The sequence below is a fragment of the Peromyscus eremicus genome, chromosome 23 (genome assembly GCF_949786415.1).
Source record: "Peromyscus eremicus chromosome 23, PerEre_H2_v1, whole genome shotgun sequence".
Taxonomy (NCBI): Eukaryota; Metazoa; Chordata; class Mammalia; order Rodentia; family Cricetidae; genus Peromyscus; species Peromyscus eremicus.
Window position 1 is genome coordinate 4,669,785 of NC_081438.1, and position 26,821 is coordinate 4,696,605.

A 26,821-nucleotide genomic window follows, 5' to 3' on the forward strand; every position below is an offset into this window, starting at 1 on the left:
TCAGGTCCTGTCACTCTGAGCTAGCGTTTACTTTACAGAGCTACTCTGAGCATCCTATCCTTAGCCTTTAGCTCCATTCATCAGGAGAGCTGGGGTACAAGTATGCTTGCCACCTTGCCCCAGAATGGCTCTTAACTCCATTGCACAACCAGGGTGAGCAACTACTGTACACTGTGCATCAAGAGTTGGTAAACCATGAGCCACAAGACGGCTCAGCAGGTAAAAGACCTGCTGCCACATCTGATCCCAGAAACTACATGGTAGGACAGAATAACTCCTATAAATTGCCCTCTGTCTCTCTGTCTCTCTGTCTGTCTCTCGCTCCCTCTCTCTCTCACCTACCCAGTATGTGCTCCCCACTAGCATTTTTTAACGAGTTGGCAAATGCCTTATGTATAGGGTTGAACAGACACTGCTTGAGGCTCTGTGTTTATCTGCTGCAACTGTAATTGACTTGACTCTGCTGACCAGCAGCCCACACAGCATCAGCAGACATAGCTGCCTTTCAATAAAATGTTATTTGACAAAACTGGTCACCAGCTGCATTGGGCTCAGACCATCGTTTGCTGACTCCTGCTCCATTTCACAAACAAGGTCAATTAAAGGTCAAGTTCACATTGAGAAACTGCTCTGAGACACGTGAGCAATGTGTAAACCCTAATGTTTTGGAACACTGTGTGAGACTGACTGTCGAGATCTATACCTTCAGTCGCTCTCTGTAAGCTGGTGTCTCACCTGAACTACTCTCTTAATTACTATGGGATACTTAAGGATTTTAAGACTTACCAGAGGATAAAGATTAATTTCATGTAATGAAGTGACAATAAAATGAATAAATGGCTGAGAGAAGAGGTCTGAAAAGCCAACGACTGTTTCTATCCTTGGATTCTTCTAGAAACTAAAGGCTTCGGCTCTGCTCCTCTGCTGCTAGCTCCACAGTGCTCCAAACTGTGGTGCACGTTCAACACTGGTTCAGTTTTGCTCTGGGATTCTTGAGAAAGATCTTTCTCTAGAGCGAAAGTAGTTTTAAAAACTAAAATTTCAGGTTGACAAGATGGTTCTGTAAGTGAAGCCGTCAGCTGCTGACGGCTTGAGTTCTATCTGTAGAGTCCACAAGGTAGAAACAAAGAACTGAATCATGCAAGGTGTCCTCTGATGAGCGCCTGTGTGCGCACAGTACGGCACGGTAACCCTGAGGGTGCAGCATACCTTGACAGTAACCAGCAGCTCTGTAACTGGACTCAGGATCCTCTCAACAACAGGGAACTCATGCCTGGTACTGGAAACTTAGTCGACTACCCAGAGCTAGTGAAGCTAGTCCTGGATCTTGTAGAACCGACAACTGCCACTTTACTAAACCAGCATCATCCCTACCTATGTTCTGAATATTTGTCCTTACACCCACAGATAAGGACAGTCCTCATCCCTCAGGGAAACTTCTCTTTGAAACAGATGGAGACCACTGCAGAAGACCACAGCCAATCAAAAATGCCACTTGGAGCCCAGTCTCAACGGATACATCCACATCACAGTTCCTGCACCTAAGGCTCAGGGATCATCGTGGAAGAGGGAAGAAAGGTGGTACGAGCCAGAGGAACCGGGAGTTTACTGTGAGACTGTCTCCTAGAGATGCCAGAAGTTACATCCATAACGTCTCACCAGCATGGCTGCCTGAACGGGACCCAAACAGACATGCTAACACGGAAGGGGAAGCTCATGAGGCTCAATCCTCCACAGAGAATGACAGGAAACCGGACTGCAGAGGGCAGAACAAACAGTCTTCCCCAGGGGAACACTTCAGTTATAACCAATGCTAAATGCCCAACCATGCAAATACACATACAAGTAACATAATACAAACTGTATGCATGCACTTAGGAATACATAATGCATGCACGCGCGCGCGCGCGCACACACACACACACACACACACCACCACCACCACCACCAGCAACAACAACAACAGCAACAACAATTAAAGAAAAAAAGAGGCCATGAATTCAAAGGAGAGCAAGGTTACGGGAACATGGGAGGGACCGGAGGGAGGAAAGGGAAGGGGGAGATGATGTAATTATATTATCTCAAAAAAATTATTTAAAAAACAGTTAAGATCAGCTGAGGGTACACAGCTAAGTACCAGGCCAAGGTGGGATACACTGTGAGACCCTATCTAAAAAGCAAAACAAAAACAAAGATTCTGCAGTTATGTTACCCTTCCAAACAGAACCCCTACGCAATCTTCTTGAGGCTAGTTTAAAGCAGAGGAAATCATAAAAATGCTGTCCGGACCTGTTTTTCCAGATTCGAGGTGTAGCAAGGCTGCTCTCCTCTCCCTCACCTGGTTTCCTGCCGCAGAGGTAGAAGGCCAGTCTGTCAGTCAGCTCGTACTGTATCTCCACGAGGCGCTCCGCCAGCTCATGGTGCCCTCCTTGCCTACCAAGAAGACAAAGCACCATTGACACAGCCCAGCGCGCTGGCACTGAGTCAGAAGAGCACAGGCCGTCCTGAGACACCCGAGCAGCTTATCAACCAGACTCTCGGGAAGGCTGTGCACGGCTGACCCATCACTTTCAGTGTCTCCTCCAGGAGCCAGTGCCCCTACCCAGACACCCCTCTTCCCTTTACAAATGTGTAAAGACTCCTAAGTTCATTAATGAGGTGGAAAAATCAAACTAATAAACAGAAGAGGTTCTCAAAAGTCAACTAGAGTGTTCCCAGAAATATCCAGCCTTGGGAACTCTGATCAGTAAGGACAGGACGGCCCAGGCCAACGTTCCGAAGAAGGAAGACCCTTCCTTCACATGATCCTGATGCCTGTGGCCAGCTGGCCTTGAGTCAGAGCCTACAAGGCAGAAATCACTTCAAGGGCTTCAAGGCAGATTAACCCGATGCAGAACTCATCCCTGCAGCTACCATTTCTGCAACATGAAACAGTGTTTGCCTTTCTTTATTCATAAAGTATTTAGGCTCCTTGGAATCCTTTTAGCATATTAGTAAACTTTTACATTGACACTATTATATGTAAAGTACACGAGAGATTCCAAAGTGAAAAAAGCGTTTACTTTGGATTCTGTTATCCTCAAAGATCAAATCTAGCTTCAGCCAGTTTCTCTCTCCACATACTTCCTGACCTGCTACACATATCGGAATCTAATAGACGCCCTGTTTTCTTAGTCGGTAACTGTTTGTGAAATCGTGAACTGCCCCGTGGTGCATCTGGCGGAGGTCGCTCTGTGCTGGCTGAAATAGAGCAGTGTGGTCCAGCAGAGCTGATCAAACACTGCATTCCTCTCAGCTTCTCCAGGCCCATCTCCACCTCCCACCCTTGACTGTCTTTCCTCTCTTGAGGATGTTTTAGTTCCTCCTTCATAGGTCCAAATCAACCCACTCCTCAAAGATCACTGGGGCCACAATGAAGAAACTTTACATAAGCTCACTTTCTGTTACATGTCAGTGTGTGTGGTGTGTATGAAACACATGTTTGCACGTATGTGAGCCCATATGTGTGTGTGTGTGTGTGTGTGTGTGTGTGTGTGTGTATGCACATGTATATGGATAGTCAAAGCCTACATCAGGAATCTTCCATGACTGCTCTCCACCTTATCAGGGAGGCAGAGTCTTGAGTGAACCAGAACTTGATGACACAGCTAGTCTTGCTAGTCAGCTAGCCACAGGACCCTTGTCTCTGCCGTCTACTGCTGGAATGCAGGAGGACCACCACGCTCACAAGGCGTCTGGTCTTCAGGCTTGCACGGCAAGAGCTTTAATCAGTGGCCGTCTCCACAGCCCCTTACATAGGCTTTAAATTTGTTACGGATTTCATGGCATGTATGTGGTTCAGGGGACTTTTGGTAGTGGGTTCTTGCCTTCTGTCTTATTAGGCAGGGTCTCTCTGGTTTTTGCCACACTGTACACACCAGGACGGCTGGCTCACAAGCTTTATGACTCTCCTCTCTGCTTCCCATCTTGCTGTGGGTGCTGGGATTACAGACGTATGAACCACACCTGGTTTTGCATGTGGGTTCTGGGGACCACACTCAGGTTTTCAGGGCTGTACGACAGGGCTTTTACCTTCGAGCCACACGGACTCTTTAAGACCAACGGGCAGCAGTGCGCGGCAGTTCACACCTATAATCATAGCGTGGGGGAGAGAGGAGAGCACCTGCAGGAATATTTCTGGGAATTCAAGGCCAGCCTGGATTAGAGTCAGACCCTGTCTCAAAGGAAAACAAAACAAAACGAACCACCACATGGCTAACTGTCCATTTACCAACGATTCATTTATCATCTTGCCTCCATTCCTTCAGGCATTCATTAGTCCTCTCTTCCAGAGATGTAAGGCTAGATTTCTGGGACAGAGTTTGTCATTTCCCATTTAATTCTTTGTGAAGCAGAACATGCTGCTTCATAGTTAATAAAATAGATCTGGAAAGAGAAGGAAAGCTAGCCATCTTCCATCACCCACACCTGCAGATTTATATTTAACCCTGTGGAGATCCTCCACACTCCAGCATTTCAGCTGCAGCAGGGTGTGGTGGTGTGCCTGCAGCCCCAGTTATTCAGGGGCACACAGTAAGAAGTTTGTGTAAATTCAGAAGTTCAAGATCAGCCTGGGCCCCCAAACAAAACAACACCACACCAGGAAAAAATTAAAGATGTATTAAAAACTTGAAGAGTGGGTACTGTATTTGCCCCCAATGCCAGGGACTGAACTTGTCCACGCATGCTAGGCCAGCGCTCCAGCCCTGTGGTGCTTCTATCCCTATTTTCATTCCCCAGGCTTACAGGCGAGCACGTCACCCAGTGAACCATTTCCCTAGCCTCCTCTCTAATTCTTTTATTTAATTTTTATAATTAAGATTTATTTATTTTTATGTGTATAATGTTCTGCTTGCATGTTAAGTGCATTTCATGTGTGCCTGGTGCCCTTGGAGGCCAAAAGAGGGTGTTGGAACCCATAGAACTAGAGTTTCAGATGAGGTACCACGTGGTGCTGGAAACGGAACCCTGAGCCCCAGGCCTCTGCAAGAGCAGCCAGTGATCTTAACCACTGAGTGTATTCTCCAGCCACCCCAACATTCTTGATACCTGATTTGTATGCTATGGCTTGAACACCATTTGTTATAAAGACTGAAAGTTAAACACCCCAGTTTATGGTTCTAGATCCCCTGATCTTGCCTGTCTCAGCTGATGTTGAAACATCTTCATCAACAAACATTCTATCAACAAAAAATCTATTATTATAGAATATAAATCTCTAAAGGGACTGAACACAAGTCATACACAATTCAGTCACTTAACAAGGAATCATACTCAGCTCACAGGCAAAGCCAGCCCTTCAGCCCCTCACCTTGCATAATCAACAGGAGTCTTCCCACTGGAATCTTGCGTGCCTGGGTCAGCTCCGTATACTGCCAATAATTCAGCCTGTAAAATCTGTCCTGCTTTGGAGGCGACGTGGAGTGGAGTGCTTCCTTTTTCCTAAGAATTATTAATAAAAGTAGACAAAAAAACATCAAACTAAGTAAACTTAGCCTATTCCAGTCCAACTCATTTTCAATCTATTATCTGAACCAACTGAGGTCTCCGTACAGGATGGAAGAAGTTGGCTTGGGCTCCTAGAGACAGCAATCTCAGACAGGTCTCCAGGTTCCCTGTTCGCACACTTGAGTGGAGTTGCTGAAAAAGAGACAAGGAAGGGCAGCTGTGAGAAGTGTTAGGGTGACGACACACTGGAGCAGCTGACACGCTCCACTAGAAACAGATCTTTATTTGGCTCAGGAAGACGGGAGTCTCTGCTGACACAATGGCTGCAGGCTGAGTGGGTCTTGCACTTTTTATCCATAAGGAGCTAGAACTGCAAAGGCCAGTCTACCCAGATGTGGGGCCTGCCAGGTAGGGGCACAACTATGACCCGGGTAGGAAGCACTAGAAGAGAAGACTGCGGTTGGGTGGAAAGGAATCCAAGGCCCATTGCCTTCCAGCTGTGTGATCTGAGAAAAACTCTTTGGGCAGCGGAACCTGGGTACCATGGTGCCATCTGCCAATGGGGTTATTGTGAGGATTCAATGATACAGGAAATGTTTCAAAACTCAGACGCTGCTACACTAGCAATTATTAGCTGCTGCCATGGGTACTGCTATCTCCAGCTGCCCACTGCATAAGCTGTACACCTGCCTTACACCATCCACTATCAATCTGCATTGTTCATCTATCCACACAAAGCTTTCAAGAGGTTGCTGTTGGTGGGAAACAGACCTTTGCTACACCAAATCCTTATTATCACAGAAAAGCTTTCCTTCAAGTTTAATCTAGAACTGTTCCAGATGCAGTGATTGGTACCACAGGAACAGAGAAATCCACTGTAGCCCTTTTTTTTTGTTTTTGTTTTTATTTTTAATTAAATGTATGTGTGTATGTATGTGCAAACTGATTGAATGCAGGTGCCCAGAGGCCAGAAGAGGGTGTCAGATCCCCTGGAGCTAGAGTTACAGGTGGTTGTGAGTCATCTGATATGGGTCATCTGCAGGAACACTATGCACTCACTTTTAATTGGTGATCCATCTCTCCAGCCCCACGTTGTATTATTATTATCATTATTATTATTATTATTATTATTATTATTTTAAACACATACATACGCTTTTACACAAGATCTTACTATGCAGTCCTGTCTGGCTGGAATTCACTATATAGACCGGGCTGGCCTTGAATTCACAGCTATCTTCCTGCCTCTGCCTCCCAAAAGCCAAGGATTAAAGATGCATGCCACCACACCTGGCTGTATTTTTTATTTGGTAAAAAAGGAGAGAAACTGTTTAAGTCTTACTAATTAGTAGAAAACATATCTATGTATATATGTAAAATTAGTGTTCTGAATTGGGCACATGCTCTGTTGAGTGAGCATCCAGTTCAAAGCACTGCTCCAAGAGCTAAGACGTGCATTTCTACAGCATCTCCCGGACACTCAAGGCCCCCAGAGAAAGCGCCAGCTCACCAGCATAACAGACCATGTGTGCAACAGCTCTGGTCACACTCTACCTTCTAGATCCTAGCCCTGCACTCTTCCCTCTGCTGTTCTAGTCTCCTAGAAACAAGCATCCTGAAAACTTCCTAGGCCCTTCTGGAAACACTCCTTTGAAATGGCTGTTATTTCCAAGTACAGAACTTACCAAAATATGTATGTGAAAACTATACTGAAAAGCACAAATTAATTAAAACTCTTAAAAAGAGGAAAAGGGACTGTTTCTGAGACACTTCTTTTTCCTGTTTGTCTAGCATGTCCAAGAGGAGGAGTGACTGCCATTTAAGACAACTGTAACAGAGAGCAGTCAGTTAAAGGTTCGGGAGAGATCCGCTCCTCCCTCCGAGTGAAGCAGCCCACCGTCAGCAGGCTCCTGGGACCGTGGGGAGTGAGCCCACCTTACTGAGGTCCTTGGCAGTCACACTGTCGTCGTCACGGCAGGGCAACCGGTGGACAAACGCCAACATCTGATACTTGGCTCTGATGAATTCTGCTTTATTGGGGCTGGTTTGAAAACAAAAGAGAAAATAGTTCACTTGCAGTTCAGACACATCTCTCACTCTTTGTATCCTAAGAAGAGGAAGTGACCACACCCCCAACTTGAGACTACGTTTCAGCAGTGCTGAAGACCTGGTCTGTAACACATTACAGAACACCACTTTTTATAGCATCCTTCTTCCCTTTCCAACTTCCTTAACTGATGGAACCCCAGGAGGAAGCAGCATTTAGTCCTCGTTCTAGGTGAGGCACCAGGCAGAATGCTGCCAGCAGCCAGGTTTCTGGTCTGACTGCCACTAGTTCTGATCACACCTACTTGCCAAGCTCCAGTCTCCAACTGGAGAAAGGATTAAGTTCAGTTGGGTGACCAAGCAAGCAATGGCCTCCTGCCTCACTCTGCCTTTCTAACAGAAAATGCCCGGGCACAAGGCCGATCAAAACAGCCACATCCCTTCCAATTGGGCTGTTTGTTGTAAAGAAACAGAAGGAGTTAGAAACATTCCACTCACTGCACTTTATCCTGCGGACTAGCTTTCCGTCGTCCACTCATAATAGATGCGGGGTCCAGCAGAGAATGCTCCCATATAGAATTAGCACCATTGTTATACAAGGTCTCAACCATCTGAAACCAAACAGTATGAAATGATATTTTATTTCCTTAAATATTCAAAAAGAATCGGTGAAAAACATGGAAAAATAACACTCCATTAAAACACTACCACATCTGTGTACCACTCCATTACCATTTCTGATTGTAAAGGGAGACTGAGGAGCTCGAGGTATGATTCGGCTTTGCTTGTAGGATAGCCAAATCCAGCTTGACTGCACATACTTACAAATTGAAGGAAAAGTGATGCTTTAAGGTGGCATTTCCCTGCCTGAACAAATGCTATTTTACCCACATACACACTATTCACTTACTACTTTTCATTAAATCCACCTATTTAAAAATATTTTATTAAGCCGGGCGGTGGTGGCGCACGCCTTTAATCCCAGCACTCGGGAGGCAGAGCCAGGTGGATCTCTGTGAGTTCGAGGCCAGCCTGGGCTACCAAGTGAGTTCCAGGAAAGGCGCAAAGCTACACAGAGAAACCCTGTCTCGAAAAACAAAACAAAACAAAACAAAAAATTAATTAATAATTGTTAGTTATAAACGCTTAAATAAAGTAATGTAATAAACAAATATTTGAATGCTATCTCTCTCACACGTCCCATCACGTTCCAGCCTTTAGAATCTGATGCCTTAGTGTCAACCCTGGCAATTTCAATTACTCATCTCTGGACCATTTGTAAAGTCTAAAGCGGTAAACAAAGACAGACCTAGGAGTAGCACACTCCTTTCATGTGAGAATGGGCCTTTGGAAACTTCTAAGGCGAACTTTTTGTTTGGTTGTTTTGTTTTTTGGAGACAGGGTTTCTCTGTGTAGCCCTGGCTGTCCTGAAACTCACTTCCTGAGTGCTTGGATTAAAGGCATGTGCCACCACTGCCTGGCTTAAGTAGACAAACATCTCAACTTCATTTCCAAACAGGACTCCTAGGAAGGCCCGTCTGTTTGGGCAGCTCAATTATCAGCAACCCGAAGCACTTGCTGTGGTATCTTGGCTCATTCGAGTTTAAGGGGCACTGTGTACAGACAGCTGTTGCAGATTTAGTGAGATGTGTATTCAGACAAAAATCACAAAACGTACTGTTGTGGAATATTCCTTCTGTACACTGAAAAAATGTTCCGACAAAAAACTCCGTCTACAGTGCACAATTAATCCGAGTTTCAGAAGAATGAAGAATGTGCACCCCAAATAGAAGTACAAGGAACATGACAACAGATCCCAAATAAGACAAAGACCCCGACAAGTGTTAGACATTCAATCAAAACATGCTCGCTTAGTCTCTGCTTGACAGTGAGGGCTTTAAAAAAACTTCAGATGTTGAAGACATTTCTGAGGAATCCCAGTCTATGCTTTTATCAAAGCAAGAAAAAATGGTCTAAAAATGTGAGCAGGTACTCAGGAATTGAATGTTAATGAAAAGTTTCTCAGCAGTGGCTTTTAGGATCATTCATCACACTATATATGATAGATAGACTTTTGAAAAATAATTTCCAGGGGCTGAAGGGATGGCTCAGTGTTCTATCCAAGCACTGGCTGCTCTTGCAGAAGACCTGGGTTTGAGTCCCAGCACCCACATGGTGGTTCACAACCATTTGTAAATCCAGTTTCAGGAGATCCCATGCCCTCTTCTGGCCTCTGTGGGCATATACATACATGCAGGAAAAATACTTATACATATAAAAATAAATAAATCTAAAAAAGGTTAAAAAAACAAAAATAATTTCTGGGGGCTGGAGAGATGGCTCAGTGGTTAAGAGCACTGGCTGTTCTTCCAGAGGACCTGAGTTCAATTCCCAGCACTCATAGCAGATCACTGCTGTAACTCCAGTTTTAGGGGATCCCAACACCCTCATACAAACACACATGCAGGCAAAACACCAATGCATTAAAAAGAAATTAAAAAATAATTTCTAAAGTTGGGCATGGTGGTGCATATATTTAATCCTAGCACATAGGAAGCAGAGGCAGAAGGATATCTGTGAGTTCAAGACCAGCCAGGGCTACATAGTGAGACTCTTGTCTCAAATAAAACAAAACAATTTCTGTTGACAATCTAGAAAGTCAGCAGTGAAAAACTAATTGAGAAATTTAGATTTCTATTGATACAGTCTATTGATACATCTGTCTAGGTATAACTCCGTTTAGGGGAACAAAATTATGTTAGGTGAGCAAAGAAAGAATAGATAACTATTTCAATACAGGATAATACTTTATATTATACATAATAACACTTTATCCAATTATGATCCAAACATTTTTATAAGATTTAAAATGTATATTAGGAGATCTTTTAGTTGATAAGATAACAATCTCTAAACCACAAATTTCCAATTATGAAAATTTTTCTTATCATTTACCTGAAGCAGTGTTGGAGGCCATGGTGTGTGTTTAAGATGCCTTACTTGGGAGATATGGCGCCCTAGACTCCGATGAACACTGCAACACTCGTCACATATAAAAGTTCCCCTATTTACTGATGCCCAGGAAGGATCTGGAAGAAGAATGACACCTCAGTGGCAAGGACACTAATTGGTTGCTATATACATGACGGTCAAAGATGGCTGATGTTTGGTTTTTAAGAAAACAACAGAACATCCTCAACATACAATCGGATGGACCAGCCTGAGAATCCTGTCCAAATGACGGAGTAGGCACAATGTTAACTAAGACTCACAGCCTTACACATCAGCTACCTTCCTGTGCAGGCCACAGTCTGCAGCCTGAATGTGGGTCGACCACCACAGACACAACTCTTACAGAACGTTAAAGAAGCAGACTGAAGGAGCGAGCGGGGCGGATCATTCTCCTGTGCTCTTTCTTGCAGTGCTAGGGACTGAACCTGGGGCCTTGTCCACGCTAGGCAAGCACTCTACCATTGAGCTCCATCTTCCTTCAGCTCAATGAATCATTTTGAGTCCATCTCTGTAAGTAAGACTAAATAATCTTGACAGTGAATTATCCGAGTAACAGTATCTAAGATAAACAGTGAACTCACTGCTGCCCAGTGCAGGAAGTCAAGCCCCACATGCTAACAGAAAGCCAGAAGAGAACTGCAGAAGCACTCAGCTCTTCTGAGGGCAGGAAAGAGGGTGGCCCACTCTGCTAAGGCGATGCTCTATGACCACACCAGTTGTTTTAGACAACCTGCTGGACCCAGTCTTGCAGCTGACTTGAAGGAAGGGCCTCACAGAGACAAAGACAAACCAATGGAACAGTATTTCTTGTTGGGTACTATAATTTTTTCCTTTGAAATCCACAGAACTTCATCCGACAACCTTTCATAAGAGGAATAATTTACACTAGGTGGACAGGACGGATCTGGGTAAGTAACCTGAGCTTTAGAAACCCCAATAAAAACAGGCCTTTCCCATTCCATCAGACTCACAGCAGAGTGACAATAGGTGCTATGCCAGCTGCCTAGCCTAAGGGTTATATTTAAAAATTCTTCAATGTCCACAAAAATCTCTAAAATGCATGTATATCATCTTTACCATTTTAAACAGTTTACTCTAACCCTTTCAAACCATATAATGAAAAGTTATGGGATTTCAATCAAAGACAAATCCTGGGAGGCAGAGAATACAGTGGTTAAGAGGGTTGGTTATGGAGACAAACAGTCCATGGTTTGAACCCCAACTCTGCCACACTTCTTGTGCAATAATCTGAGGCAAGTTACTTCTTTGAGTGTCCTCTCAGAGCGAGAGGGGAGGGACGATGTAAAGAGTAAATAAAGTGTCTATCATGGGGGCACAGGAATGATGCATTTTAAATGAACTAGGTTCCTTAAAAACAAACAAGAAATCAGGGCTGGGTGTGTGGCTCTCTTAGCAATTGTGAGGTCCTGGCTTTGAGCCCCAGCACCAGAAAGGTAAACAAGACTTAATCATAGTGAAGTGTCTTCTCTAAAACAAAACAGAAAAGGAGCCAGCAAGCTTAACCATAGGTGCCGCTGGGCCATGCTACGGAGGAGAGTGGGAAGCATGAGGACTCTGCACAGACTGCGGCAACACTGCTTCCTGCATCCATCTGTCAGTACTAAGACTGGATGTGGCTCTGCTTCTCATTATCAGAGGTTCACAGTACTCCTGGACAAATCAGCCAGGAAAAAAGAGAGCAATGGTTTAAGATGTAGTGAGCAATGGTCTCAATTAATCACTTAAACACCATGGGTCAGAATCCCAAGGAAAGAATACTTGACAACATAGAAAATGAAAATCAAGCTTTTATGAATGAGGCTGGGTGAAGCTCTTCCAGTTTATCTGGAAGGCAGGGTTTTTTAAGGCTCCATGAACACCACAAATGGACTTCAAAAGTATCTGTGCCCCCCCCATCTTATGCAAATTTTGTTCAGGAGAGTTAAGTATCTGAGCATCTTTTGAGATGGCCTTATTATTAGGATGTCAAAGGAGCCCTAATCTTACAGGTAACCCTCCACCTGAGCTGAGCTCAAAAGGCAGTACAGATTCCTAGTTGTTCGTTCACCCTTCAAGGTAGCCTCATTATATTCAAAACAGGAAGGAAGTGACTCAAGCCCTTCTAGATTTTGGCATTCAAGACAGCTAATATGAAACAACAGAAAAGGTCCTGAAACGCCACAAACGGACAAGACGGTACTCAGGGTGGCAAGGGGAGGCAATCTGCCTTTGCCGTGTACCTTCCTCCGGAGAGGTAAGGAACGTGCATCCCAAGAGGAAGTTTTAAGTTAGACACACATGAATCAACGCAAAACAGGCAATAAAGGAGGAAGCGGAACAAACGACATTTTTAGAGAAAATGACAGTGTGTATAAACGTGGCTCACAGTATAAAGATTAAAATCCCTCCCTGCCTGTCCTCATCTTCCACCTGAACTGTTCGCTCGCAGTACCGAGGGCCATGATATAAGTAAGGGTTACCATGGCACCGTTTAAAATCAGGCCTTTGCTTCTAAATGACAAGATGAGGAGAACAGTTGCAAGCCGCTGGTGTTCAACGACTTCATTAAGATTGTTTACCGAACACTGCTGGACCAGGAAAGTCATCTAACGTGTTAAGCGGCTGCAAACTCGAAGTTAATCCAGTCCAAGAACCAAAACAAGGACAAAAAAAAAAAAAAAAATCTAAATCGAGACCTGTCCATTGGGTTCCAGTTACTAAACGAGATCCAATCATCAAATCCAAATACTAGCTACAGTAAGAACGGTTTGGGCCGTTCGATGTCCCGGAGTGACGCCGCCAGCGACTGTGTGTGTGTGTTTGGTACGACTCTGAAGCCAAACTTTAGCTGAAGGAACTACGAGGGTTTTGAACTGAGCCACACCATACAAAAGAGACGATCCCTAGAGACTATCCATTGACCACGGCGCACTGGTCTGGCGAAAGTTTCCATCGCGGGGGGAAAAAACGAGGAAATCAAGGTTTGAGCAAGTGAAGTCATCAGTCCAAGGTCACGCAGAAGAAGCGCAATCCGGTGGGAACTTAGGTCCTCAAACTTGAGACCCCCCCCCCCCCCGCCTCAGCTAGGTAGGGCTGTCCCCCTCCCCGCCCCCGGGAGCGGCTGCCGGACGCAGGGCAATCCTCCACTCGGGGCCCCGCGGGCAGCGCAGCCCAGCGGTCGCGCACACGCACGGGCGGGGCGGGGCGGGGGGGACCGGGAAGGGGAAACACCTGCAGCCTCGGCCCGCCCGCGTCCGACTCCTGTCACCGGCTTTCCGGGGCTGCCGAACCCTTCCCGCCCCGTCCGGTCCCGTCCCGGGACCCGTCGCCTCGGTCCTCGGCCGGGCCGCCGGAGGGAGGGACCCCCCGGGCCGCGCGGCTGACAGGCCCGGGAGCGTCTCGCGCCCCGGCGGCCCGGGACCGGGGAAGTCGGCGTGGCTGGGCCGCAGTCACCCTCCCGCCCGCGGGGGACCGCCCCGCCAGGGGTCCCGGCCCCCGAGAGCGCGGCGAGCGGGCCCCGCCGGCGTCACTCACCCGGCCCGCTGCAGTCGGCGCACACGTCGCTGCTCCGGAGCCGCTTCGACATGGCTCCCGCTTCACCTGCCGGGAACCCCGCGACGGCAGAGGCGGCGGCTGCGCTTCCGCTCTAACGGGTCCCCGGGCGGCGCTGGCGGCGCCTCTCCCCCTCAGCGCCTTAGCAGCCCCGGCACACTGCGCATGCGCGGGGGGAGACGTCCCGCTGAGCCTGGCGGGGGAGGTCATGTGACCGGAAAGGGCACGCTTCCTTATCGCCATGTTGAATGAGGGCAGAGGTCTGCCTGAGCATCCTTTACCTTGTCTCTAAATACTCTTGGCGTTTGGGCTCTGCCTTTTGGGAAGTGATTCCTCGAGCCAGTACTGATGAGTGCCAGAGGAAGAAGCAAACCTTTGCGACAAAAACTCTAAACATATAATCTCCCGGGGACAACAGCTAAGTTCCTTTAGTCATTCCCAGAAGCACGGGTCATGTCCATCTCTCCAGCGTGATGTTTGATGGTTACCACACTCCTCCATTAAAGATTTTAAGTACCATCTTGATGTTACGAATCCCGTCTTAGCTCCCCTCAGTCTTCAAGGACGCCACCCCCGAGGAAAATGGACTAGGTCGGTGAGAACCCTTGACCAGCCAGCCCTTGCACTCATCTGAGAAGCTGGATGTATGTCAAAAGCCAGGAGGGAAGAGGGAATGCTTGCGTGTTGCACTGGACAACTTCGTCGTGGCAGTTGTGAACATCTGGGCAGACACAACACGGGGTTCTTCGTGGTGTCAAGAAGATACAGAGCCTGGGAGTCGCACCCCAGAGGATGAATTTTACTTGTGCACATTGTGGGCCAACCTGGACACAATCCTAAATCTGAATGGCTAGGTTAATGAGACTGATGGTGGATAAACCTTCACGGTAAGTACTTTGAATTAGAGCCGAGTTTGGGAATTCAGACAAAATTAGTGGTTTTCAACGGGGCGACTGTTCTCCTTCAGGGGATAACTGCCAACGTCTGGAGACAGTTTTGGGGAGAGTGCTGATGGCATCGAATAGGCAGCGCTCACCCTCCTACAAAGCATCGGATAACCTCCCGACAAAGAACCACCCGGTTCAGATTCCAAGTGTATTAGCCCAGAGACACAACCACCCCGTTATCATGAGGGTAACCGGGGCCACCTCTCCAGGGTACAGTTCTTCCGTGAAAAAACGATTTCGTGTTGCCCACTTCCAAAATGGTTTCCGACCCATCGTGGAAGGCACCAGCCGGATGGTTTGCTCCAGGCCTCCGCTCGCACCCCCCGGGCTGCGGAGCCAATGGAAGGGGCCCAGTTGTGGAGCGAACCACTGGGGAGGGCTGGAGCGGGGGGGGAGAGCGTCGGGGGAGCGCACATCCTGAAATTTTCGCGTGGGGATCTCTGGCTTCCCGGCGGGGTCTCGCGGTTCCACGTAACTCTGATCGTCGTGTGTCCCGGCGTGGGGGGGGTGCGGCGGGACGAAACGGAGCGGGGCTCGGGTCGGTCGCGGGGCCGCGTCCCCCCCGCCGCGGCGCTCGGTGGCACGGCCCGCGCACTTCCCTGTTCGGGGCGGTTCGGGCCGCAGCAGTCGGTGCGCGAGCTGTCAGCGCGGGCGCGAGTGCGCGGGGCGCGGGGTGGGCGCGGCCGAGCGGGTCCCCGAGCCGGTCCCTAGCCCGGCCCGCGACCCCGGGCCTCCAGCGCCGCCCGCTCCGGCCTCGGAGGCCCGCGCCGCCCGCCGCGCCCCGCACTCGCCCGCTCGCCGCTCTCCTCCCCTCGCTCTCCGGCCAGTCGGGCGGGCCCCCGAGACCCCGTCGGGTCGAGGCTGGTGGCAGGCAGGCGGACGGGCGGGCGGTCAGGCCCGGGCCTCGGCCTCCTCGCCATGTCCTCGGCCCGCGACGCCAGCGGCCGCTTCCCGCTGCACCTCCTGGTCTGGAACAACGACTACCGGCAGCTGGAGAAGGAGTTGCGGGACCAGGTGAGGTGCGCGGCGCGGAGTCCGGGTCGGTTCCCCTCCCGAGCCCCGCTCGACCCCTTGAGCTTGTCGGGTCCCACTAGGACCCGCATCGAGCGATTCCTGTAGACCGGGGCCTATGCCGAGGGTTTTGGGTACAGGATCCCTTTTCCAGTGTCGCTAGGAATGAATGCTTGTAATTCCACTTGACAGGGAAGGAAACTGAGAGACCCTGGAGCCTACTTGCCTTGCGCAAGGCCGCCAGGCTAATGAGTACCAAGTCGGGATCTTTTATCTCAGGCTGGCTGGCCTCAGAATGCACCTTTAAGCTTTATGGCCTTGAAGGCGGAAGAGCAGCACACACACACACACACACACACACACACACACACACACACACCTTATTTCACCCACCCTGTGCTGGGGAAGACCTTGGTTGGCCTCGGAGGCCCGGTTCTAACTCCCCTGTGACCTTGGGCAAAGCAGTTACGTTCCGGGGCCCACTTTACCGTACCCATAGGGTGAGGATGTTGGCGGTGATGAGGGAAAACCCAGTACTTGTCTAGATTGATGGTTCTGGGACTGGGCCTACGAATCAGAATTTAACGAGCTTCCCAGGACGACTGGTGGAAAGTTCGAGACTCTCTGGTGCTCAGACCCCTTGGGACCCCTCTCTGTTCTGAAGTGCTTTCCTTTAAAAAAAAAAAAATCAGCGATTCTCAATTGGAGACGATGGGGATCATTTGGCAGTGCAAGGAGACATTTTTAGTTGTTATACTTGGGAGGTGGGTGCTGTTAGCGTCTAGTTGGGTGGAGGCCAGGGTCCCTGCTGTGCCCTACAGTGTTCAAGGTAGCCACCCACCCACAACAGAGAGTTTATGTGACTCCAGAGGTCAATAGTGCCTTGGCTAACATACGTTTGCCTTGTATGTATATTCTTATTTTGTTGTTTGGGTTTCTTGGTTTTTCTTTCCTTTTCCTTTTTATTTATTTATTTATTTATTTTTTGAGACAGAGTCTCACTGTATTGCTTTGCTTAACCTGGAGTTCACTAGGTAGCCCAGGCTGGCTCCTAACTTAGGAGGTAGCCTCCTGAATGCTGAGCCACCACCTGGCCCGAGACAATGGCATTAATGGCACTGCAGCAATTTTAGTAGGTATTGGTGCCCTCGAGTTCCATACTAACAATTAGCAAATAAGATAAGGATGTACAATTACTCCTGAAATCGGGCGTGATTGTTACTGTTCCTCTTAACCGGTGTGTTAAAGGCCTGCTTTTGAATGACTTAACATCGACTCTGTAATTGTCAAGAACCTTTGGTTCTTCTAGTTGGTAAACACTGGGCACACTCCATAGCCTGCTGTTTAAACAGTTCTAAGTGTTCCTTTGCAGCTTGCCATATGTATTTTAAGTTGGATGGGCACCCGAGAAGACTCAGAACTCACTTTTTTCGTTTTAAAAAAAGGAATCCGTGGCAGGTGTGGTGGTGTACACCAGGAACCCACAGCTCCCAGGAGGTTGAAGCAGGAAGACTGGAGTTGGAGGCTAGCCTGGGCAATTTAGTAAGAGCCTGTCTGAAAATAAATAAGAAAGCTCAGTGGTACAGCACTTGTCTATTGTGTGGGAGGCCCTGGGTTTCATCCTCAGCGTGGGGCGGGGGATAGCCAGACAGAACACGGTTTTGTAAGAGTCATTGTTCTTAATTAGATGACACAGTAACTATTTAAGAGTTAAAGAGATAATGACACATGCCCCCAGAGAGAATGATTCATTGCCAACCATCTCAGTATACCTGCTGATAGAATTCTCTTTCTATTAGACACAGCTCAGAGACCTTCTTATCTTAGGTCTCTCCCCAAATCTCATCCTGGACACTTCAAAAAGGAGCCAGTTTTGACTAGGCATAGTGGCCCACACCTATAATGGAAGCTGAGGCAGAAGAATTCCAAGTTCAAGGCTAGTATGGGCAAGTGAGACTCTGTCTCAAAATAAAAGTTAGAAGAAAAAATACAGAAGAGATGTTGGGGTGTATAGCTCAGTGCTGGGAAGGCCTGGGGAAGGCTCTGGGCCCAGTCTCGGGGCTGGTTTCGCTGGAGACTGTGGTTCTCAGCTTGTGTAGTTGTGAGAGTGCAGAGAACGTCACAGAATTAAAATCCTGTATGACGAAAAGGTTCATTGTCATCAACCCCCGGCTTCCACTCATCGAAGAGAAAGAGCTGTCTGCAAAAGTAAGAGCTTCACCTTGGTCCCTGGGCTCAGCGTGGCCAAGCGCTGGGGTGCCAACTCTGGTAAAGGCCTCCATTGAAAGTTCTGTCTCTGACGGTGGCAACCCTTAAGGGCCTTTGTGATTACGATTTAGGAATCCAAAGATTTTATTTTTGTTTTGAGACAGGGTGTCACTGTGTAACTCTAGGTAGCCTGCAAGTCATCTGTGTAGCCCAGGCTGGCCTCAAACCCTCTGGATGATACCACCCCACCCCTGCTCCCTACATGCTGGGATCAGAGGCTTGGCAGTGCCCAGAATTACAATCTTGCAATAGATTTTGTGGGAGAAAACTTTAGGTCTTTCCTGCCCTTGACTTCAAGGCTGAGAAAGAACGCTCATACTTGCTGATTCTCTGGTTTGATGTTGCTCTTGTAACAATGGCCATTTCATATTGTAGCTCTTGCTGTAGGGAGAGGACCTTGGCATGGACATCTTGACTGTCATACTGTACAGTCCAGCTGCAGCCTTGAAGTTTGGCTACTGAAGTGGCAGAGACAGAGCAGCTGTGTGGCCCCGTGCTCTGCCATCACTGTTGTGAAAAATCTTCACTGTTTTGAATAAGGGGCATCTTACACTTTCAGTTTGCTTTTGTCCCTACAGATTATAGAACTGGTTTGGGGTCAAGATAATCGATATCACTAAAATACCCTTCAACACCAAACATGGCAGGAGATACGTGTTGCTTGTGTTTATCCAGATTCCTTGTTGATTATGACATAGCTACCTTGATGGTCGATACTAATGCTCACTCAGTCGTGTGTCTGGGCACGTGACCTGTCCTGGGCGAACTGTCACCTGTGAAGGTGGGCATGGACCCTGGAAGGCAGCTTGCTCCTGCTGAGTGCTGGGCTGAAGTGACTGGTTGGTTTGTTGCTTGGTGGAACTTAACTATGTAGCTTAAGCTGGCTTTGAATTCATTGCCGTCCTGCCTCACTCAGTCTTCTGAGTGGTGGAATTAAAGACGTGAGCCATTTGCCCAGCTTCTGCTAAAGTATTTTTAAATGCAATCTTAAATATTTTTATATTTGAATTGTGTGTGTGTGTTCCAGGGAAGGGGGATACAACGTACACAGGAGCACAAATGCACTTCTCCTCTTCCCCTGTGGGTCCCAGAGTCAGAGTCAGCTCTTCAGGTTTGGTGGCAGTTGCCTTTACCCACGGAGCCATCTCTGGGTCCCTGGAGTCTTTGACTTAGATCTGCCAGCTCTCTGAGGAAGCTGTCACTGTGTGTCCTTTCCTAGAGCTCTGAAGAGCAGCAGCTCACTTGCATGCTTAGCTTGTGTTTGAGCCACAATTTGAAGCCTGAGAGGAGAGTTGGGCTGTCTGAATCTGTCTCTTTCCTTCCCTCCCTCCCTCCTTATCCCCCTCCCCTCTGGAGAGAAGGACAAACATAGAGGAGAAATCAAAAGCAAAATTTTTTCCTCTTGGGTTTTTCTCCTTGGTGCTGTATGTGTTTGTGTGGCACATGTGTGTTCCTGGTTGGTGCTGTATGTGTTTGTGTGGCACATGTGTTTCTGGTTGATGCTGTATGTGTTTGTGTGGTACACGCGTGTTCCTGGTTGATGCTGTATGTGTTTGTGTGGTACATGTGTGTTCCTGGTTGGTGCTGTATGTGTTTGTGTGGTACACATGTGTTCCTGGTTGATGCTGTATGTGTTTGTGTGGCACATGTGTGTTCCTGGTTGGTGCTGTATGTGTTTATGTGGTACATGTGTGCTCCTGGTTGATGCTGTATGTGTTTGTGTAGTACATGTGTGTTCCTGGTGTGTTTGCCTGGGGCGGGGGTAGAGGTTGGTGTTGAGATGTCTTCCTCAATCATTTCTCTGATCTTGAGACAGGGTTTATCACTGAACCTGGAGCTCCTGCTTTCTGCTAGACTGGCTGGCCAGTGAACCCTCAGGATGCTCCTGTCTCCTGTCTCTGTGTCCTTAGTGTGTGTGTGTGTGTGGGGGTGACAGGTGTGTGCCATGCCTGGCTTTTACATGGGCAGTGGGGATCTGACCTCAGGTCCTCTGATGCTTGCACAGTGAGCACCTTACTCACTGAGCCTCCTTCCCAGCGCCTGCTTTGTGTGGTTCTTTGAGACAAGGCTTCACTGTGCAGTACCTCCTGCCCTCTGCACTCTTCCGGCCTCAACCTCCTGAGCTGGGATTGTAGAGGTATTCCATCACGCCTGGCTAGCAGTTAAATCTTACAACCAACTGGCCCAGGCTGGCTTCAAACCTGTCTTCTTAACCTCTGCTCACCACTCAGGGAGCCTGCCTCTCCCTCAGGGGATCTAAGGACAGCAATAGTTCTAACTAACATCTGGTGTACAGTAAATGGGCGCAATGCCCCTGAGCAGACCCAGCAATAGCCACCGAGTTCCCGAACCTGGGGGATTTAGTTGTTCTATGCATATTCCAGTTTTCCTACAGGAGTTGGGAGTTGGCTGCAAAGGTAAAAACAAAGAATTCCTGTCACCTCGACAATGAACTGCTACTTGCCTTGCTGTGCCGCACCATTGAGTTTCCGCGGTCCACTCCTTCAGTCTTCCCGCACCCGAGTGGGGCTGGAAGCTGGCACAGCACGACTGTGTTTTGTTCCAGGACCTATTGCAGCACAAAAGAGTTGAGTTTATCCAGACCAAGACATCAGGTCTCGGCAGCTTCGAGTGTTGCTGGCAGCTAGCACTGGTGTGACTTGGCCAACTGGGAGCATCTCAGGCCTCAGAAGGGCACCACAGCGCCTCTCACCCCTCAGCTCTTTAATGGTCGGTGGGGCTTTGAGGTTGGTGGCCATAGGTGAAAGTGTTTGTGTTCGGTTGTCTTTTGGCTAGGAGGTCTTTGGAACTCTCTGACCTTCCACTGATGCTAGAGAGTGAGTGAACACTTCCAGGGATGAAGGCAAAGGGGAGTCCACGCATCTGAGCACAGGAACCCTGGGATCAAGTCGGCGGAGAGCGGCAGATAGAGCACTTTTCTGAAGCTAGCAGCCGAAGCACAGCGGCGGGAAGGGAAGAGAATGTTCCAGACAGCAGTCGTCCCTGGAGCCTGTTGGAGGCCTGTGGCAGCCCGGGGAGGTCACTGGGCACACATTCTAGTCCGTGTCCTTTGTCTGGAGGCCAGTGTGAGCCACCTCAGATGAAACACCTGCAGGCTCTCTGGCGCTCCTCCTTGGTGAACTCAAGTTCACAGAACCACCGGGGCTTGCCTTTTCCTATCTGACTTGAGGCAGGAGCCACAGTCACAGAGGCCCAGGGCGGTCAGAGAGGAGAGGGGTGAGGGTGGTCGGTGTGCTGCACCCTTCTGTTGGAGGCCTCAGGTAGTGATTGCCCCGGGCTAGGTGGCAGAGATGTTGAGGATTCCCGGAAACCAGTGGGGAAGCTGGAGCTGGGGCCCAGGCTGTCTGCAGCCGGCACCCAAGTTGGCCTCTGACCGCAGGGCGGTGAGGAAGGCCGGTGTACGAGGAAAGGGGAATTAGCAAGCAAGCACAAAGGCGATGTGGGAATCTTCCTCCTTGACTTCATTCCAGACTCAAAGGAGAGCAAGGACTTTTACTTTGATACAGCTCATGACTGAGGAAACAAGAGTCAAAACGTCAAGGATCAGAGTTGGTTGAATTCTGAAAGCCCATCCTCTCTCTCTGAGCTGCTGGTAGCTGGCAGTGCTGAGCTCCGGAGTAACTCATGAAACAGCACGTCATCTCTCAGTCATCTCTCAGGGAGCGTGACAAGTGATCTGAACCTCCACAGTGGGTGGCTGCTCCGAGGAACCCACTCGGGGTGCCAGCTGTGAGAGCTGTGAGGTGGGGACCTTTACAAGGGAGCAAACCCAAGCTCAGGAGAATTGAAGCAACTTGCCAGGCAATAAAACGGTTTATAGATGGTAGATTAGTCTTATGTGCCACATATAAACACACATGGTTTTTCTGACTTCTTCATTGACACCCAGTTCACTTACCATAAATCTATCTCTGGTGGTTGAACCAACTGTATTTTTGTACCTGTCCCAGCGAGTGGTATCTCTGGGGGGTTTCAGTGGTGCAGCCTTACTGGAGGAAGTATAGTACTTGGAGGGGTACTTTGAGATCACACACATATCTATATGACGTGTGGGGGTGTGTGGGGGTGTGGGTGTGTCCTCACTCTCTGCTCTGTGTGTAGGATTGGGGTGTGAGTTACAGCTTCCTGCCCCACTATATCTATATGGCGTGTGTGTGTGTGTGTGTGTGTGTGTGTGTGTGTGTGTGTGTGTCCTCACTCTCTGCTCTGTGTGTAGGATTGGGGTGTGAGTTACAGCTTCCTGCCCCACCACCATGACTACCTACTGTAGTGGACTCTTAACCCTCTGGAGCTGTGAGCCAAATAACCGCTTTCCTTTCACTTGCCGTGATCACGGCACTGGTCTCACACAGCACTCTCCGTCTCAGGTGTCCTAGCTCGACGTTTTTAGTATGTCCTCTACCATTAGCCAAGTGCCACATGTCACCTGTGCCACTGTCTGTCACCAAGCAGTGGAGCAGTGGCCTGGTCTGCTTGCCTCAGCCTGGCCCCTTCAATGTGCTAGTTCTGACAAAATCCAAACGTGGGTTTTGTTTTTAACCTGTTAACACTTGAAAGTCTAAAAAAAGTATTTAGATTATTTTTAAAAAGAATAAAGAAATAAAAAAGGATCCGTATATTCTTAGCATCTACTCTTCACTCTTCCCTAACCCTTCAGTCGAGGCAGCTAACGCATTTCCTGTCTTGGTACATCTGTCTCATCCGGGGGTTGCACATGATTAGACTTGTGTAGCCTGTGGTCTTTTGTGTCTAGCATGATGATTTACAGCGTGCATCAGTTCTCCATTTTTATTTTTAATTTTTTTTTTGTTTGTTTTTTTGTTTTTTCGAGACAGGGTTTCTCTGTGTAGCTTTGCACCTGTCCTGGATCTCACTCTGTAGACCAGGCTGGCCTTGAACTCACAGAGATCTGCCTGCCTCTGCCTCCCAAGTGCTGGGGTTAAAGGCATGAGCCACCACGCCTGACTGGTTCTCCATTTTTATGATGAAAGCAGTTCTTTTGCGTTGATAGACTGTATCCTGTTCATTTATAATATGGTCACTCTAACTTTCTGAGCAATTTCTGATTTTCAGAGAGATTGCACTTTTCTTTTTTTCTTTCTTTCTTTTTTTTTTCCTTTGAGACAAAGTTTCTCTGTGTAGCTCTGGCTATCTTGGAACTTGCTATGTAGACTAGGCTGGCCTCGAACCCACAAAGAAAGGCATGCGCTACCACTGTCTGGCTTTTTTCTTTTGCTCATCTGAAATGTGCTATGTAGCCTTTGGTAGCCTTGAAATTCTGAACCTCCTGCTTCTGCCCTCAGTGCTGGGTCCCAAGTATGAGTAGCATGCTCATCTAAAGGGAATATTCCTTTCTCAATGAATTATTTTGGCGCCTTTCTTGAACTTTTACTGAATTGGATGGTGCCTGCTATAATGCAGACATGGAGGCAGGAGACTGAGGATCCCCAGGCGGTCTTCACCTACGTACCAAGTCCAAGCCATCCTGGACAGGTGAGACCTTGTCACAAACAACAACACAAATCTTAAAAAAAAAAAAAAAAAAAAAAAAGGTGTTTATTCCGGGGGTCTAAATTTTATCGTGGTGACGGGATGTTTGTCCTCATGGCAGTACCACACTGTCCTGTGTTTTTTGTGTAATATGTTTTGAAATTGTAAAATGGATGTCCTTGAACTTGGCTTTTCTCTTTCAAAAAATTAGTTTAGTGTATGGGTGTTTTGGCTACATGTATATCTGTGCGCAATGTGTGTGCCTCCTGCCCTCAGAGATCAGAAGAGAGTGTTGGATCCCATGGAGTTATGGGTAGCTGTGAGTTTTTGCTGTGGCTGCAGGGGATTGCACCCAGCTGGTGCTTCTGACTGCTGAGCCTTCTCTCTAGCCCCTGGCTTTTCTTTTGATACTGATGACTCTGGGTTCTGTGCGTTTCCATATAATTTAGAATCAATTTGTCAGTTTCTACAAAAGCCTGCTGGGATTTTGCTGGGCATTGCATTGAGTCTACTGTAGTTCAGCATAGGTTGTCTCTAGCTAGTCTTCTGAACCGTGAGCATCAGCTGTGCTAATGTTTCTTTAAATTCTTTAAAAATTCTTTCAGTGGTTCTTCAGACCCTTCAGAGTGTGAGCTTTGTCTTTATTTTCATTTTTTCCTTCAAGTGTTTTTCATTGTTTTTGATGCTGTTGTACGAAGCATTGTTTTCCTAAGGTTTTCTGTTTGTTTTTTGCAAGTGTATAGAAATGCAGTTGGCTTTGTTTTATACCGAGATCTCTTTGTTTTGGTTTGGTTTTTCTTTGGTTGCTTTGTTTGTTTGTTTGTTTGTTTGTTTTTTGAGACAAGGTTTTTGTGTCCTAGAACTGGCTCTGTAGACCAGGCTGGCCTCAAACTCATAGAGATATACCTGCCTCTATCTCCTGAGTGCTGGGATTAAAGGTGTGTACCATCACCGTGGCTATACCTTGATCTGTTATCTTACAACATTGATGAGTGTGTGAATGCTAAATGCATTTAGTATTAGTTTTGTAGTGTACTCCTTAGGATTTTCTGTGTACATCATCCTATGAGTAGAGATGCTTTTATTTCTTTACATTTTAAGTATGTTGCCTTGTGTTTTTCTGTAGGAGTGTATTTCATGTGAGTGCAGATGCTCAGAAAGGCCAGAAGAGGGTGCAGATTCCCCTGGAACTAGAGTTAGAGGTGGTTGTGAGCTCCCTCTGTGTGAGCCCTCTGCAAGAGCAGCAGGAGCTTTTATCTGCAGAGCCATCTCTCCAGCCCAGCCTCCTGACCTGGGCTCTGGGGACAGCGCTCAGGAGGTGAGCTTGTGTGGGAAGTGCTCCCACATGCCGAGCATGCGTTCATTCTTGATTTTACTAACCCAGAGCTTTTTCTTAGCATCTGTCAGTACAGTGGAGGACTTTGGGGACCTTTGGCTTTGTTGGTTTGAGAGCTCCTTATTTCTCCCTCATCTCTAGTCTCCCATAGTTTTCAAATCACATTGTCACCGTAGTGTCGCCGGGGCTTCTTCGTGCCTTTCTCATTCCAGGTTGGAAAGGGAGGCCTGGTAAGCCCGAAGAGTTCTCATCAGCCATGCAAAATGTGATGCCGGAATGTGTCTTTCTGTGGTTTAGGACAGAAGGAAGCTAGCTTAGTGAGCTGGGTCTTTTGTTTTATATCATGTCTGAGATAACTGCCCAGGAGGTGAGTGCCGTCTGCAGCCTCAGTCCATGCTTCTCGGTTTCTAGGTGTGGAGGAGTAAGTATTAGTTCCCTTTCTATGGTAAACACGGTAAAAGCTGTGAAGCCCGGCCTGTGTGGCTGGCTGCAGTGTGCTGAGCCTGCGCCAGGCTTAGACTGCACTTGAGGACGGAGTGTGTGTAATGGAGGGGAGGGAAGCTAATGAGTTTGCTAATTACTTCCTCGCTGTTAAGCTTCAACTGTGTTCCAGCGTCACAAGTTCATAGTCCTGCTACTTTTAGGAAAAGAGTTATTTAATGCAAGTTAGAGGTTAGGATGGCAGGAGCTAAGAAATACAATACTTAGACGCTGTTTTGTTTTATAGTTTCAGTCTCTTTGGTACAGTGGACTAGCCATACCCTTGGTGGAGTCTGGGGAACCTGGGAGGGAGGGGTGTGGACTGTAGATGGAGACATGATGGTACAGTGGTCTCCGTTTTCAGGGCTTCCCTTTCTGTCAACCTGACACAACCTAGAATCAGCTGGGAAGAGAGTCGGAGGGAGTGTCTACGCTGGGTTAGCCAGTGGGTCTGTCTATAGGGATTGTTTTAATTGGCTTAGTTGATGTGGGAAGACTCAGCCCATTGTGGGTGGCACCATTCTCTGTGAAGGGGGTTCTAAAATGTGCTGAGAGTACAGAAATTGGAGCTGGAGAGATGGCTCAGCAGTTTAGAGTACTGGCTGTTCTTCCAGAGGTCCTGAGTTCAATTCCCAGCAACCACATGGTGGCTCACAACCATCTATAGTGGGATCCGATGCCCTCTTCTGGCATAAAGGTGTGCATGCAGATAGAGCACTCATATACATAAAATAAAATAAATAAATCTTTTTAAAAAAAGAGTGGAGAAATGAAGTCGAGAACTGGCAAGTGAGCATGCATGTATGTGTTTCTCTCTACTCTTGACTGTGTATGTGATGTGACCCGCTGTCTCAAGCTCCTGCCACTGTAGCTTACCCAGAGCGATGGCTGATGACCTGGAATGATGAGCCAAAGAAACCTCCCTGGTAAATTGCTCTATTGTCCGGGTATTTCACCACAGCAACAGAAGTGAAAACAGAGTCCCCGTGATCAACCACGGTCCGCACCTACTGAGCGGGAAATTGCAGAGAGAACTCGGCCCTTTTCAGTTGTGTGCTGCTCTGCTCCGCGTAGGGTGATGAAATCCCTGCCGAGCACCCAGTCCTGCTGCTGGCACGGGTCACCCTTGTCCAGCAGGCCCACACAGTTGTGTGCTGCTCGCCATCAGTCC

General features: G+C 48.0%; 2 protein-coding genes across 11 annotated transcripts in view; one reads left to right on the forward strand and one right to left on the reverse strand.

Annotated features, from left to right (window-relative positions):
- Git2 (GIT ArfGAP 2) overlaps positions 1–14,273 on the reverse strand; it is a 48,403-nt gene extending 34,130 nt beyond the window's left edge. For 4 of the 7 annotated variants that reach the window (XM_059248846.1, XM_059248851.1, XM_059248848.1 and 1 more), the window contains exons 1-7: positions 14,080–14,272; positions 10,489–10,622; positions 8,032–8,144; positions 7,423–7,528; positions 5,593–5,679; positions 5,351–5,481; positions 2,339–2,433 (exon numbers count right to left, since the gene is read on the reverse strand). In XM_059248846.1, the coding sequence (XP_059104829.1) occupies positions 2,339–2,433; positions 5,351–5,481; positions 5,593–5,679; positions 7,423–7,528; positions 8,032–8,144; positions 10,489–10,622; positions 14,080–14,131 (718 nt within the window). In that variant the 5' untranslated portion in view covers positions 14,132–14,272. Of the gene's footprint in view, positions 1–2,338; positions 2,434–5,350; positions 5,482–5,592; positions 5,680–7,422; positions 7,529–8,031; positions 8,145–10,488; positions 10,623–14,079 lie in introns of all 7 variants that reach the window. The other 3 variants (XM_059248850.1, XM_059248849.1, XM_059248847.1) reach the window with 1 other exon arrangement.
- An 814-nt stretch (positions 14,274–15,087) lies between these two features.
- Ankrd13a (ankyrin repeat domain 13A) overlaps positions 15,088–26,821 on the forward strand; it is a 32,619-nt gene continuing 20,885 nt past the window's right edge. The window contains exon 1 of one of the 4 annotated variants that reach the window (XM_059248852.1): positions 15,088–15,231. In XM_059248852.1, the coding sequence (XP_059104835.1) occupies positions 15,109–15,231 (123 nt within the window). In that variant the 5' untranslated portion in view covers positions 15,088–15,108. Of the gene's footprint in view, positions 15,232–15,837; positions 16,059–26,821 lie in introns of those variants that run through there. The other 3 variants (XM_059248853.1, XM_059248854.1, XM_059248856.1) reach the window with 3 other exon arrangements.